Source organism: Patagioenas fasciata, chromosome 11 (assembly GCF_037038585.1).
Source record: "Patagioenas fasciata isolate bPatFas1 chromosome 11, bPatFas1.hap1, whole genome shotgun sequence".
Taxonomy (NCBI): domain Eukaryota; kingdom Metazoa; phylum Chordata; class Aves; order Columbiformes; family Columbidae; genus Patagioenas; species Patagioenas fasciata.
In genome coordinates, this window is record NC_092530.1 from 25472568 (window position 1) to 25488718 (window position 16151).

The window sequence follows — 16151 nt, forward strand, 5'->3', positions numbered from 1 at the left end:
CGTGTACGATAGTTGATAATCTGAAGCTCCTTTGCAGCTCCTACTGATTGCAAGAGACGGACTTCAATCTGGATCTCACTGAAGCAGGCCCAGCTAAAATGGTATGTGCCTCTTCTGCTGCTGGAACAGCCGTTTTGACAGCTAGATAAGCACGTATAGATGTGAGCAGTCGGGGCGCTGCTCTGATGAACACGATCTGAACCACCCTCCTTTCACCTGAAGAATTAGAGCTCTGAATAAGTGGTAACGAGTCCTTCGACCCCTGCTGCCTTGGTGTCTGTGTTCTAAGGGGTGCAGCCAAACCTCTGCCCACTCCTGGAAAAATCTAAGGAGCATTCCAAGTAACGGATACAGAAGTCTGCCTCCAGGCAGAAATCCTCTGTGTTAGGCTCTTTCCTCAACTGCATGTAAGCCAATGGAATACGGTTATTATATAGAAGAAACAGCTATTCCACACGAGACACATATTTGGAATAGAGGAGTATGTGTTGATAATCTGATCCTTAAAAATTCAAAACAGAACAGCCGCAGACTTGGAGAGGTGAGCGAAGAAAGAGGTTATGCAGCTTGCTAGGAGAGTGACAGTCCGCAAGATTTTGATCACAGTTACGTCGAAAAAATCTGGAACAACTCTGTTGATTGAACTAACCCTGATTGCTGTGAGTTCAAACCAAACTGTACTTTTTTAAAGATTCTTTAAAAAGATCCTCATGTTTACATGGGAAAAAGATCACATAAATAATATCTGCTGTGCTAGTGCGGCTTCAGGGCTGGACAACTACCCCGAACCCTGAGTGCCATCGGCACACGGCGGGACAAACTGCCACTGCACGCTGGCTGTCGCAAGGTCAAAGCCACCAGCTGCCGAAAGGGTAAATGTTTTTACCACTATCATGTCAAGACGGCTAAAACACAAATACTTTAGAGCTGCTTCACCACCAGAACTAAATCCTGATGCATCATCTCATGAGAATACAGGAAGCTCAGACAGAAAACCAATTATACTCTTTTAGTGCAAGGTTATCTTCTAGGGATCACCTAGCGTTATTTTAAATAACTTTTGAAGCTGGAGGTCCTTGGGGGATTACAGCACAGCGTAAGAGAGCAAATGGACTTCTTTCCTATTAAAAATTCCTTTGCTTAATTTCTTCCCTCTACTTTTGTTTCCAGTCGACATGAATGTGTCACCTCAAGGTCTGATCTGAAGTCCATTGAACTAAAGACATTTGGAACTTGGCCCAAACACCTACTCTGTGTGGTACAGCGTAAAGGCAGTTTCCTCTTTCATCTTCTGTCTCATATTTCTACCACACTCCTTCGCATTTCTACAGAGGGGACTGTATCACAGCCAATAACCGCATCTGTTTTCATAGAAGGCTTAGTACAAAAACTATCAAAGCTAATAGAAATCTGTTGATTGACTACAATGGGCTGTGGATCGACCCTCGGTCCATCTGCATTCAGCCTTTTCCCTCAGTCATGCGTCACAATCCAACTTACAATAAGTCTATGATTTAAAGAAACATAGATGATGTGTGAAGGTCCCTTTAAAAACCAACAAAAACAGTGTAATGATGTTGTTTTTAAAGCAGTGACTGAGGCTGACAATAAATTTGCATTGAAAAGTTGTTCGCTATCCAAAAACTGCAACCACAAGCTCTAAACAAAATCCACATGTGCCCCTCAGAGGTGCAGGTGTCAAAGATATTAAGCCACAAAATGCCTCACATTTAAATGACTTCAAGGACCAGGTTAAGCTCTAAAAACTCCAAGGTAATTCAGAGTTAATCGCAACGGCGAGTCCTTAATATGGTCAGATGGTGGAAAGTGTATGAAACTCATTGCTTGAAGGAACTGGTAGCACCTTATCTAGACAGTATGAACTTTCATGCAGATTCAAGGCAAAGATGTAGTTTCAGTTCAAACATTCAAAAGGCTGTTGGTTGTTTTGTAGCTTTCTAGAGCTAAAGCCAAGCTCTTCACATTATTTTAATATATTTTCTGCAGCTTAATTTCCTGTGTTTTCTTTTATAGTGGCATAAAAAAAATGCCCAGCAAAACTCTAAAGGAGTCATAAAACACTTTCTAGGTTGCTCCACTTTAATTCCTGCTCTAAGGTTGAACTATTACATGAATCTACCGATCACTCTCCCAGCCAAGGAAACAAATGGATTGAAGCTTTGGTGCACTTCGAATCCCCTCTCAAGTAACTTTGAAGCTCTTGGAAGTTATCTTGGAAAAATTCTGAGCAGCCTATCATGTCAGTCCAAAGAATGGAAGTTCTAATTCTGTCATCCATGCGGGAAGATACATATTTTGTCAGTTCATTTTGGATGCTGATTTATAGATAGTTTGTTTGAATTTTTATGGTCAAAACAGCCGAATGGAAACAAGTGATAACCCCAATCTGGCTGTGATAGCAAACATTCCTTACGGAGCCAGTAACAAAGGCAAATCACAAAACAAACTGAATTATCTGAACGCACGTCAATGGGAAAATATTAGACATCTCCCATGGATGCCTATATCATTATATTTCCAAATCAAATTTACTTCCAAATAAACCATTTATTTGAACTATCTGAAAGCTACCCATTGTTGGGACTACACAAAAAGCAGAGCATCTCACTAATCTCTGTTGCTGTGTAACTTTCTGTGAGTCTTTGCAGATATGAATATCCACCTTGTTTGTATATGTGGAATAACCACAAAGCAAGCACAGCTCTGTAATTCTGTGGCTCCTCCACAGGAACCAAACACAGACTGGAAAAATGTGCAATCTGCTCTTATCAATAGATAATAGTAAGTAGCTCTCCAGTTATTACTATCAGCTGCTGTGTATGTTGGCAAACCCATTCCACAGTATCCCATACCACGATGGACGAAATTATGGGTCACAGATTAATTTACATTTCTTTATTGTGACCTGAGAAGTGCAGAGGTGGGCAGTGCAACAGCACACATTGAAGGTCTCAAGAGCTTCAGACACTGAGGTAAAGTAACACGGGTGAGAAGACTGGAACTGAGAGCCCAGGAGCTCTGGTACCTGAGCTGGGTACAACCCAGCACCTCATCACCAAATTGTTTGTTGCATGAGCATTCTGCAGGGGAAAGCCAACTGCCCACGTTTTTGGTTTGAATTCAGTGCAAAATGCATTGTGTTATGCACACGCCTCTGCGTTTACATAGACAACGTAGATCAGGTTAAGAGGCGGTGCACATAGCACCTGGCACAGCTGAGTCTTCAAGGATGTCTACACTGCAGAGTGCAGCGTGTTGCCTGGGCTCACTCAGTTACTGGAAGGAATGGAGAGAAGGTAGCGCTGAGCTCATTGCATGCACGTTTTTCCTGCTTAAGATGAGTTTTGCAGTGCAGTGAGTTCTGCACTGTCCTAACCAGGCTGTTTCCTGGATCTAAAATAGCTAGTTCAAAGGTACAGGTATTACTAAGCCATGCTGCAGTCTACTGTGCAGACACAGCCTCATTTGTTGTTCTGTGATGTTCTCAGACAGTGCTGGGAGACACATGAGCTGGTCGATCTTTGTATTCAGTCCTATGTATATAGGTACCACCTGGCATGTTGTTGTTATTTCAATATCTAAAGAACAATGAAAAGTACATCCAAAAAGTGGTTTGAATTTGATACAGAAAAATCACAGTACCAAAGGAGGTTAAACTTCAATGTGTTACTAATCAGGAATGTTCTTGAAAGCCAGTGTGTTTAGTCGGGGCAGCAAGCTTAAAAAAACCTGGAGCTAGATGGGCTGATTCATCCATAGTGTGTGGCCTCATCTGCTGAGAAATCAAACCAGCAAGTGGAATATGGAAACCCTTTCTAAATCCTGCAACTGTGCATTTTTGCTTGTGATCTAAGCTTCCCATCTTAGATTTACGAATTCCAGAGAGTTCTCAAAAATGTAAGATCTTTAACTAGACTCTAAATGCTTTGATTTGCAACCGTTCCATGTACAAGGATACAATCTACAAGAAGTGTTCCATACTAACGCCATAAGAGACAGCTGCAGCTAAATGCTTGAAGAACTTTTATATGAAGTTATTTTCATGACAGAAGGCAGGAGGTCCGAAGTCCACTGTAGCTCAAGAGTGGGTCCAACTCTAAGAATGATGGTGAATTCGCTCTGTGAATCTATAAATCATCTCTCCTCTGATGATTCCTGGAGAATCCTGAGGTGGAAGGAAGGAGCTCAAGCTCAGAAGCATGTGATGTCCTTTTGGGTCTCGCTAATAGAACCATAGAATTGTTTTGGTTGGAAAAGAGCTTTAAGATGATTGAGTCCAATCATTAATGTGGCATTCCCAGGTCCATCTCTAAACCACGTCCCTAAGAACCTCATCTGTGTGTCTTTTAAGCATCTCCAGGGATGGTGAAAAGAGTCGCAATGAATGTGAGCTTAGTATTTTCGGTTACATATGTGTGGTGCTAAGTATCTAATTCAGATAGTAAAATACTTTTCAGAGCTGCAGAAGGGAGGAATATCTAGTTCTGTTTAAGACACAAGGTCTGGATTTTGCCAATGCTAGAAAGAACAGGTTTTAGAAAAACAAGCTAACAGTGAATCTGTGGTAGAAGCTGGTAGGATTGAACCACTGCTGAAAAGTAGAAGATGCTTCATAACATCTGTCTGACAACTCTTTAAGATTCATGGTGGCTGGTGCCAGGGAGAGAGGATAAAAACACTGCATCTCTTTGTGTCAGCAGGCCAGTGTCACTGTGGACGCAGGAGCGCTCGTTCCAAGGGGAGAGCAGTGCCAACTTTTCTCAAAGGAATCCCTTCAACAGCTCCCCCACTCAGGTACTGCTGAAGTTCAGTTTCCACTGGAAGCTGCTGCCTGCTGGCATGACCTCTGCTTCACGAAATAAGGAGGCGGTTATGTGGGCAGCTCCACTGCACGAGGCCAGCAGAACGGCAGGACGAAGAGCCCCAAGTCTCTGTGACTGGCGCTACTCATGTCTGACACACAGCCTGAGAAACTGGGGGGAAACATGCGACAGAATATAATGGGCATTTATGGGAGTAATTCGAATGGATGGCTAATGGCCAGAGCTCTAGCACCTTCCATTAAAAAATAACCAGGGAAACCTGTGTGCCAGACACATTGGAAAGGAAAGCTGGCCTAAGATGTGTAGGAATGCTTGAGATTCATAATCAGATCAGGCATGAACGTTACCATGAAGATAGAGCACCAAATATGATACACATAATCACTGCAGAAAGCAGAATGCAAATAACCCCTGAAATCACAGGAGACTCCTGGTCTTCTTTTGCCTAACACTGGTGCAGAACTATCCGAATTACAAATTCAATTAGGGAACTAAATAAACCTTAGTGGAACTCTCATTTTTAATGAGATGCTGCTCAGCTAGTAATTTAATGGCCTACCATATGTAGCAGATAGACTATAGATACTGAAGTTTAGATTAGCTGAAAAACCACCAGCATACCCATCCTTCTTTTGATCTGAACACAGAAAAGGGGTTCATGTTCCAAGCATCTAACCGTACTAGTTGGTCAAATCAAGCATACTACCTTACAAACTTTCTTTCCTATGTATTTGACCATCATAGGTAAAACTCTACCATCAACTGGATGCTAAAGTGTCAGATCTAAAGTTGCATGGGATGAATCTCATCCCAGGACACAAGAAGAGTGGAATCATGGCATCAGATGAGTTATGTGCTTGAAATGCTTCTTCCTTATCACTGATTAAAACAAGAATTCTAGATACCTAGATCAGGTACCAATATACACGTGACAGACACATATATATAATTGTCAGGACAGATGAATCCTACCAAAAATTGATGGGTGGGTGCCATTTATTCTCCAATACATGCCAGGAAGGCACCAAATCCCAGCTGAACAGCAAACTGCCTTGTTCCCTCATGTCCCTCCATCACTGCCAGCTGCCTCCTGCTCACAGGTTATGGGCAGGGAACAGCTGTTTTCCTCAGACAATGAAACTCTGGAGAAAGTCACATAAAACCCCTTTCTATGATGCTGCATGAATACTCTTTTATATGTGGAAATGAGGGGTGCCACTAAGACAGCCATTTAGGGAAAAAGCTCCAGTCAAATGCACCAGCCATTAGGCCATGTCGGGAATGTTGTAACAGCCTTGTGAAAGATCCTGCTTAGTCTCTTTCATACAGTGGCTCTTAATAATGAGCATATAATAAATGTACAGTCTGGAGGAATTTACTATACAGTATCCAATTGGATTTATATAGTCATAAACTTCTACAGCACTGCTCCTATGATTTACAACAGTCTCTACTAATTATGAAGCTATGCCTGGATTTGAGATGTAAAAGGCAAATGTTACCAGACTGGTTGTACAGTGATACTGCACAAATGCACATTGGCCACAGCGATTTTGAATTGCTTGTTAACAGAGAACCATTGCAAATAACCATGTATTTTAGCCTGCTCTTATGAAAGGCACCAAAAGCAGAAACCTAGGAAGTCTGTAGGGTTTTTGTTGTGATCCTGTGCAGAGATAAGGGACGGAGTGGGGAGCAGACAGACCACGGGCCCCATCAATGGAAATTCTGCTACCTCCTGCCTGGATTGCAGGGGACCAGACTTGGTACCTTACCTGATCCCTTTCTAAATCTGTTCTTTCGACTTCCTACAAAGGAGCTACCATAGGTAATACTGAAACTTGCTGTAGGACAAGCCTTTAATGACCTAAATGGATATAGAAGGATTTTTACTTCTCATAAGTTTTCCAGTACAGACATTTAATTCTGCTCTTACTCGTCATATTAAATAGCTATTTCAGAAAGGACTCGTCATTAACAGGAATTACCTGGGCATCGTGGGCAGCACAGCTGTGGAACGTGCACCGGGGAAGGACAGTGTAGACTTGGGCATCTTATTCTGCTGCAAAGTACATTTCCATTCTGCAGGCGGAACAGAATACAATACTTTAATGCAACAGACTGTCTTACCGATACCCGGATTCTCTGTTCTGCACCGACATGTTTTAAAAACAAAAGTCTTTTTACAACATCCTGATTTCATTCACACCAGGATAAGCCCACACTGCTTGCACTCCTTCTGAATTTATGCTGCTCGGAATGTAGCAGAAATCCATACAAACCTTAAAATCGGAGGAAGTGTCTAAAAATGGATTGTAACAATCTTCATTTGTGTTTTTCTTTCGAGCAGATTATGCTTAGGAATTGCATTTCCAAAACTAAGACACAGATAATGAACGGTAGGTGTCTGAGCTATCCCCTACCGAGGGTTAGCTCCAGACCACAAGAGACAATAGCGTCTGTAATTGTTCCTGAAAACCGTGGAGAGCCTTTTGTTTTCACTTGATGGGTTCCCCAGTAGACAAAAACCACTAGCTGGTAAGTAGCCTTTTTTTCTAAGAAATATGAGCAAGCCTTGGGAATAATGTTCATTATTCATGTCATTAACATAATATTCTATTTGACCACATCAAAGTTTGATTTATAATTAAAACACAGGGAATTTTCATTCTCCAGTGTCTGTAACCAGCAAAGACTATCCATTTCAAATTCCCATTTCCCATCTATAATTCATCCTCCTAATTTAGCTCTGAGTTGCTCATGTTTATAGCAAGAAAGATCTTTCAGCATGAACACGGATACTATGCTACGACTGTAGTTTTTGGTGGTGTCAGGAATAAACCCACTTCATTTTCATATGCCTTCTGGAGCACTGAAATGTTTCCAGGGGAGGTGCAGACTTCCTTAGATAGCATATGTATGGGTTTTTCTAGCCATCTCTTTCAAAATAATCCATTGACTGCTAAATATCTGCAGACCGCAGGCTGGAATCACACTGTTAGATCATTACTACCCACGAACTACATTTGCGCATCTGCTTTGGAGAGAGACACTAAAAATGATATCACCATCTGTTTCCAATGATGACTGAAATTAAATATACTGATTTTATAGAGGAGGAGCAAACTTCAGGCTGTAGCCTCTGTGCGGGATGGGGACTCTGAGTGCTGCCTGCACTCCACTCTTTGCAGCACAACAGAGCTGTTCTAGCTCAGCTTGTGCTTGCTAAGGCTGAGCTTATGCTGAGATTCACAGTGATATCTGGGGGAACAGAGCAGGACTAGGCCTCTGCGAGTCAAGGCCACGGTTATTATAGCATTTCTGCACCAGATACCCAAAGAATAACGATGCGTCTCTCTTCCCGAGCTGTGTTATCAGTGTGAAGCCTGCAGAGCATTCATTTCAGCCCCTGGAGCCTGCAGATCTGACTATGAACACAAGCAAAAAGCTGCTGTATTTTAAAGAGTAAAATAATGATCTGACAAACTGTGAGTGCTCCAATTTACCTGACAGTAGCAGTAGACAGTTTCCACTGTATATTGAGTGGGGGATTGTAAAAGAAACAGGGAACAGGGTGAGAACTCTGAATTATGTTTTTCTGTTTTAAGTATGTAAATTATAACTTGTAAAAATACAATACTACATACACACAAAACCAGCAATGCTGTTTGTTTGTTTTATTCCCAGGCTGAATAATTTGGCCTCTGGTTAGTTAGTTAGTTAATTTGCCTTTCCTTGTTCTTCACCATGACAAGTGTCTGTGCTGGGGAAGTGGACAGACAGACTGTTCTTTCAGATGGGGCAGAGGACTCAGTCTGTTGCCTGGCTGATACCACTTGTGCAGGATCATACAGATCGTGATGTCTGAGGCCAGCAAAAAGTTCTGGTCACACTGGTGATGAAGAACCCTGGGGCCTTTTTTGCTTCTCTCTGCAGTGTGAGGGAGCAGGCTGCTGCTTCAGCCTCTGTACATATCCTTTGTCTGACTGATTTACTGATTTACTGCCAGGCAATCACAGGTGCGTTACACTTACATGTCTTCTATTTGCTCTCTGTGGCACATAACAAGTTTCATTTTTTATGCTGTAATATTTGGTTTAAGGGCTGTGCTTGTGCTATGTCATGGCATGTTTTATAATGCGTCGTCTAGTCTTAATTTTGTTAAAATTATAGAGAGTTTCCTGATGATCTGGAGCTTCTACTGTAGGTCAGTGTTGTGAGGGGACAAAGCTGAAATGAATGGCTGGATGCTGCAGTTGTTACTTGGAGTCTTGCTTCCTTGCAACAAGAGTCACATCCCAGAGATCCCTCAGCATCCTCACTGCTCTAATAACCCCAAGTTACATTTTGCACCCTCATGGTACAGTAAGGTAAAACCAAGCAAACAAGGAAATAAGAGACTGTCTAACATCTTCCTAAAAATCACTGAGCAGTACTTTGTATGCACATCTCTAGGGTTTCCAGTGCATCGCATCCCCAGCCAAGACACAGCCTTGCAGCAATGTGATGAGTATTTTACCACACACACACTTTGCATATAGATCAACAAAACTGAGTGGAAACTCCTTTTTGCTGTAACCACGGATTTTTCCTTTTCTTCCTGCGATGTTGCTTTTTGTCATACAGATGCATTCTGCCGCACAGATCTGAGATGCAGCCAGGCTTGTGGAACTACTGGTTGTGCATCTCTGTGCTCAATTGTCATAGCGCATCCCTCAGAGCAAATGCTGCACAGGGGCACGATATTTTACATGTGCAGAGGGGGGAAATAACCAAGAAAACTTTATTCTGCATTAAAACCAGCAGACAAAACTCAGCATCTGGAGCGTCTCATGTGTTAATGATTAAGATCCCTTATTGTTTAGCTATTTGAAAGTACTCCAAGGGACATATTCTGCCCTCATTTTACTGTCCCCCCTCAGCTGTATCTGACATACTTAGGGGATCTGTGACTGCTGTCTCTTCATAACAGGCACCAACTGACGGTAGCCAAGGACCTGTGTGTTCACATCCTCCCCAACTCCCTCTGCTCCCCACACCCTGTTCTCACTTTTCATCATCTCATTCTTCTTTCACAGATTTTTACAAAGGGTGATATCCAAGCATGTTCCTTCAGCACTTTAGGGCAGCAGATGCTTTGGCCGTGGAAAGGCCTCTGAAGATGTGGGCACTGCACACAGATCAAACAGTACCAAAGTCAGGTTCAGCATAATCCTCCTCATTGATGGAACTGCAGGGATTATATTCAGGTAGCAGCATCCAATTATTCACTGACAAAGCTTCTGGCTAGTTAGGGAGTTGTTTTGCCTCCCTCATGCAAGTATTTCTTGCTAGTATTGGCCTTCTATGCTCACGTTTTCCTTTCGCCAGCATCACCTGCCTCTGTTTCCTATGGCATGATCAGGACACACTAGTGAAAACAGGTTTGGACTTTGTCAAACAGTAGATCCAACATAAAGGATTCCAGTCAATTAAGCAAGTAGTTGTAGTATGATTGATAACTCAGCAGTCCTACCTCTGAGCAAAGACAATTAACGCAGTAAACGAGGCCATAGGGTTCTAGATAAGGATGCCATCTTTCTCCTACACGATACTTCTTGTCTTGAAACACACAGTATGTATCTGAATCTGTAAAACAGTAAAGAATTGATAGAGCTGTGAGTGAATGTTCCCGTTCCAGACTTACGGAGTGTTTTTAGGTTTGTAGACCACGTTTGTGGGTGATACATAGAATTTAGTAAAGAATTACTATTTTTTCTTTCCCTGGAGAATCACAGAATAGAAATGCCCTTAATTTAATGTGCTGTTGTTTCTAACCTCCCAAAGCAAAGTAAATGACATAACCTCCCATCTTCCCAAATTGAAGCTCATGAAATAGCTGATGAAATGGCTTTCATGCAGGGTGAGTTTACCCTTTCACCTGCGAAAACACAGGCTAACGTCCTGCTAGGTAACACAATTAAAGCGCTTGATTGCTCAGACTGGTTTACAGAGCACAAAACCACTGCAAAACTGAAGCAATTGGCTCAACTGAGGTTGTACAGCAGGGAGATTTTGAGCAAGGGGACTGCAGAAGGAAGACAAATGCACTGTATGTAGACTGCATGCCCAGTATCTCCCTATTTTAACAACCTAATAAAAGTAAGTTTGTCCTAGTATGTCAGAACAGTTTGTGCTGACTTACATATGTATCAGCATTCACAATATTTTAATATCTTGCTGTTCACTAAGCACATCTGATCTTGCAGATGCAGTTTTGCAGGTATGCACCTACCTGTCAGACATTACCGCCCTATCTCTCCCTGTCACATTATGGTTTCACATTGAAAACTCAAATATCTTCAATAAAAGGGTGTTTCTCATGTGTTGCCATGAGCAAAGCCCTTTCTGTCATCTTCATGACATCCAAATTCAGCGTAATTCACCCTCAGTATAGATGATATTTCAGGGTGTAAGACAAAATACCTGTCTTGCAAGCGATAACCCAAGCAAGAGACATTTCCTGGGCTAACAGGAGGTAGCAAGAGGTTGGGATTGTTAGTAGTGACTGGGAAGTGATCTGCGTTCACTTCACACAAAAGCACGACAAACGAAATGCAGGATCCAAACAGGGATAACAGGGATACCCGCACATCTTTTTCTTCCAAGTTCAGCAGAAAAAGTGGCCTTTTTGGAACTCTTTTTTTTTAGCTACTGCCTTAGAAGCCGAAGCTGCTGATACTGGGGCTGCCAATTTAAACTGCTTCTCAAGGGCAAAGGATGTATTTTTGAAGAAGGCCAAAGCCCAGGCTGTGCAGGGGGGAGAGCATTCCAAAGAGCAGGAATAAGGCTGAGTAGTCAATAACTCCTGGGCTTATTTGGGTAGCCATCCCTCCTTGCCACGATTTCTGCAATGTGTTAACACCTCCCACAGATGACAGGCTTTGTAGAAATATCCCCTTTGTTTTGTTTGTATTCTTTTCAATTCTTCTCATCAAGTTTTTGACAGTGCTTAGACTCTTAATTTTCTCAAAGGATGTATCTAATCCAGTTCATATGAGGTTGTTTTTGGAACACACCAGAGGAGTTTTGGCCGAGCTTTACGCTCGCTGAAAACTTCAGCACAATAGTCTTACACACGGGACAAAATCCAGATAATCTGTCAGATGTTTACAGAGGTCACTAAAATGGAATTAAGTGCTCTCTCAATTCAGGGTATTTGAAATAAAACAGATTCGCCAATTGATGTGTTATGTTCTCTGTGATGCAATGAAACCTGTACGGCTTTAGGAAAATGTGCCCTGATTCTACTGAATGGAAGATTAGAAGGAGGAAGAATTTTAGAAGGTTTTGACCGCAGTCCCACAGCTCAGGACACTCTTGTTTGAAGCTCTTTGCCGAACCACATCTGTCAAATAGAAGGGAAATGTCAAATTTGGGTGAATGTGACAGCTTTGTTTGAAGTCTACTTACGTTTTACTTGTTCTAGTTTACTTCCATCTATGAAAAGGAGACAGAGCACACCACAAAGGATAAAATGAAAATCCTCCAATATCCACTGTTTTCTCATCTTTATCGACAAAAGGAAAGAAGCGAGCCTCCAAAGTCCAGAACGTTGAGCTGTTGGGAAGAAAAGATTACATGAATTCACCTGAAATCCTGGCAGATACTCAAATTATCTGACATGATTTCATCCAGCATACAGAAATCCTAAACTTCCAGAACCAAGAACTCCGTCTATATGATGGATCTTCCTTTCACGGAAACAGCTTTGGCTTCAGACCATTTCATTTTTGGAAAAGGGGGCACATTGCCATTCATTAGAGCCGAAAACCAGTTATTGCTTCTAATAAAGTCCTCATTTTATTCCAAAGCTGAGAAAGCCAGCAAGTAAGCAATCTAAATTCTTGAAGTTCTTTTTCGCAAGAAACTAGTTTGGGAAACGTTCTTGCAGAGCAGCAGCTTGGATGTAACTTAGGAAACACAGGTGTCGGTGGTAATGTGTTTGTTTCGTCATCAAATGAACCTTGGGTACACGTGGTGTGTGTACACGTGGTGTGTGTACATGTGGTGTGTATACATGTGGTGTATGTACACGTGGTGTATGTACACGTGCTGTATGTACACGTGGTGTATCAGCCCCGTCGATGGCAGTGGCTGCCGTGATGGGAGTTTCCCCCCCTGCATCTCAGAGGCTTCCAGCCCCGATCCCTCCTCCCCTCTCCCAACCACTATTGTTCAGGGATTGTGTATAATGAATTTTCCTAGAGTTAACCCTTCTGTTGCCTGGATAGCTGAAAGCAGAATAGGGGAATGACAGTATCACACAGTATCACAGGATGTTTGGGATTGGAAGGGACCTCAAAAGATCATCTAGCCCAATCCCCCTGCTGGAGCAGGAACACCTAAGTGAGGTCGCACAGGACATGTCATCTTCATTCTGGTACATCTTTCATGTCAAAATCGTGCCTAAGGTTTGATCTCTCTGTGGGGCAGAGGTGGTATCGCATTTGCTGCATACACCATTATGTGTTTCTGGCTTCTAAAAGGTGATTTTTTTTTTAATAATGAAAAAGGGAGAAAATAATAATTAACTAGAGTAGAATTTATTTATTTTTGATAGCCAACCTAAAATTCTAAATTCAGAAATATGTTGAAGCTTTACTGTTTATCAGAATTCATTGCAAAAGTATTATCTTCCCAGAGTACACGTGTCCGTAATAGATAGTGCTGGAAAGATCTGGGTTTGATTTTAAGAGTCCTGATGTGGATTCACAGTTAAGTTCTAAAACAAAAAATAAATCACTATTGGAAAAATAAACAATCTGCTTTGTAAACTAATTTTACCTCTTCAGATTTCATGTAAATTACAGAACTGCACATGAATACGTTCCAACTCACAGATAACCAAAGCAGAAATAACAATGTATAGATGTATATTCAAAATTAAGTGGTGGATGACTTAGATAAATTAACTAAACAATAAGTTACCAACCACTTAAAAAGGAAATCTTCCTATTAGGACTGTTGAGTGGACGATACTGTAACAAAGGGTGGGTGATCCGATTTATCAAAGTGTTTCTATTGCCTTTACTGTTCAAGGGTTCTCTGCTCTGCATTCCCAAACCACAACCAACATGGACATCTTCCTTAACCCAACCAATCTATGCAACCACTATGGCTATACCGAGTAAGCTCATTCAAAAGAATGCAAATTGCATCTGAAAACATTCCAAAAAATAACATTATTTTGAAAGCATGCTCCCTATGTAGTAACAAGATATAACTTTCCATTTATTTTGGAAGCTGAGAATGATATTCCAATTTCAGAAGACAAGTTTTAAGTCATTTTTTTTAACATGTTCAAATCACATAAGACATTTTTAAGCCAAACAATCTTCTAAAAGCTTGTTTAAAATTACAACTTCATAACTGAGTCCCAGGACATCATGCATGCATTGAGAACAACAGCAGCACATCACTGGGACTAGCAGAATGGGAATGTTTAAATATTTTGGCTTTCTTGTGGGTTGCTTAGGCAAACAGTATTTATAACTGGAGCACAATCCTCCTTTGTGCAGCACTCTACCTGTTCGCTAGATCGGTTAGTTCAAACAGAGCGGCTCAGAAATCCATCCATTTTACATGTCTGCTCTTCAAAAGGAAGAACACTTTAAAACTTGGGAGCGCTTACGCTCAGAAATGCTGCACAGTACCGTGAAATGGAGGAGTTAACAACAGAAACGGGATGGGGACTTTTGATGTCTTTCTTAATTCTCTTTCATTTCTGTATTGTTGTTACTCCAAATATAAACACATACTTTTCACTGTTAGCACACTCCCTTCATTTTCCCCAAAGGGCAATGTCCTAAAAATATTCCTGGATTTTAATAATCTCAGTTAGGATTAACCTGTTAATTATTGGTGTGTGTTCTGCTTAGTAGAAACAATGAAAGTGATGCACTTCTTACATGAATTACTCACAGAAATAAGGCGTGTGGGTCTGTTTTCAACCCCTCGCCCTCCAAAGAGCCCGGTTTAGTAACTACAAGTGGCAGAGTCCGGCCAAAAATATATATAGATAAATAAAAAGCAGGACACAGCCTGGCTGGGAGCGCTGGAAACCGGGGGGTTCCCCCCGCCGCTGGCGATGGGGGGAACCGGGGACCGGCCCTTCTGCCGGCGGGGCCGCGCAGCCCGGACGGGCTTTCCCCGCGGCTTCCATTCCCGCAAACCTGCGCTTTTACCGTCGAGGGGTTGTTTTGAAGTAGGCGAGTCTCCCGGTGAGCCGTGGCCAGAGGCTCCTGGTTCTCACCGCTTCGGCAAAACCGCCGTCCCTCGGGCGCCGGGCCCGGGGGAGGCTGAGGTGCAGCGGTGCCGTCCGCGGGTCCCGGAGCGCGCCGCGCCGCTTGCCCAGGCTCCCGGGAGCGCAGCCGCGGGGCGCACGGCGGGGCCCGGCCAGGTGCCGGCGGTGCCTCCGGGGGGCGGCAGGGGCCGGTCCTGCCGCGGGGTGGGCGACAGCGGCCGGACGAAAGGTACGGGAGGCACCGGGTATCCCCGCCCGGCTGCCCGTGAGGCGACCCCCGTCTGCGGGGCAGTGCCCGCGGCTCCGCGCCTTCCCCGGGGTCTTGCCTAGGAAAGAAAAGCTCACCCACCTGGGGCAGGGCTGGAGGCCGCTCCGCCGCGGGCCCTGCACGCTGCCTGCGGAGAGCGGCTTCGGCGGGGGGAGCCGCGGCTCCGCGCTCTCCGCTCCGCCGGGGTACGGGCGGGCTCCGGCCAGACGGCTCCGCTTCCCACTCACGTTGCCATAATCTTCTCCCGCGACTCGCCCGGGTTTTTAGGTCTCCCCTTCGCTCCCGCTGTGGCGGCGGCGAGGGGGCAAGCAGGGAACCGACGAATTCTGCGGTAGCCCCGACTGACGGACGGGAACGGGGAGAGAGAAATCCGCTAAACCCTCCGGGACGCTGCAGGGCGGGCGCTCCGGAAAGTCCCGGGCTGCCCGGCTGGGGACACCTGCCGCCGCCTCCTGCCCCGGCGGGGAGCGCAGCGAGGCCCCGCGGCCGGAGGATGCTCGGCGGCGGGTCCTGCCCCGCAGCCCCGCGGCACTGGAGCGGCGGTGGGAGGAGGAGTCGCCTCCGCCCCGGCCCCCTCCTCTCCTCTCCTCGCCCTGCTCCCGCCGCCCGGCACAGCAGCGTGACTGACACGGCCCGGGGTGGAGTTTGCTCCGCTCTGGGGGCCGGGGGGGCCGGGGGGTCGGTGCTCGCTCTCCGGCCTCCCTTCCCGCCGTGGGGGAGCCACCTGCGGGCCCGCAGGAGCCGCACCGGGCGG

At 44.2% G+C, this 16151-nt stretch overlaps 1 protein-coding gene across 2 annotated transcripts in view; it reads right to left on the reverse strand.

Annotated features, from left to right (window-relative positions):
* Positions 1-15948, reverse strand: part of CHRDL1 (chordin like 1) — a 38502-nt gene extending 22554 nt beyond the window's left edge. Inside the window, exons 1-4 of one of the 2 annotated variants that reach the window (XM_065846877.2) lie at positions 15479-15948; positions 12297-12443; positions 10360-10472; positions 6833-6926 (exon numbers count right to left, since the gene is read on the reverse strand). In XM_065846877.2, coding sequence (XP_065702949.1) covers positions 6833-6926; positions 10360-10472; positions 12297-12393 — 304 coding nt within the window. In that variant the 5' untranslated portion in view covers positions 12394-12443; positions 15479-15948. The remainder of the gene's footprint in view (positions 1-6832; positions 6927-10359; positions 10473-12296; positions 12444-15478) is intronic. The other variant, XM_065846876.2, reaches the window with a different exon arrangement.
* Between the last annotated feature and the right edge of the window lie 203 nt (positions 15949-16151).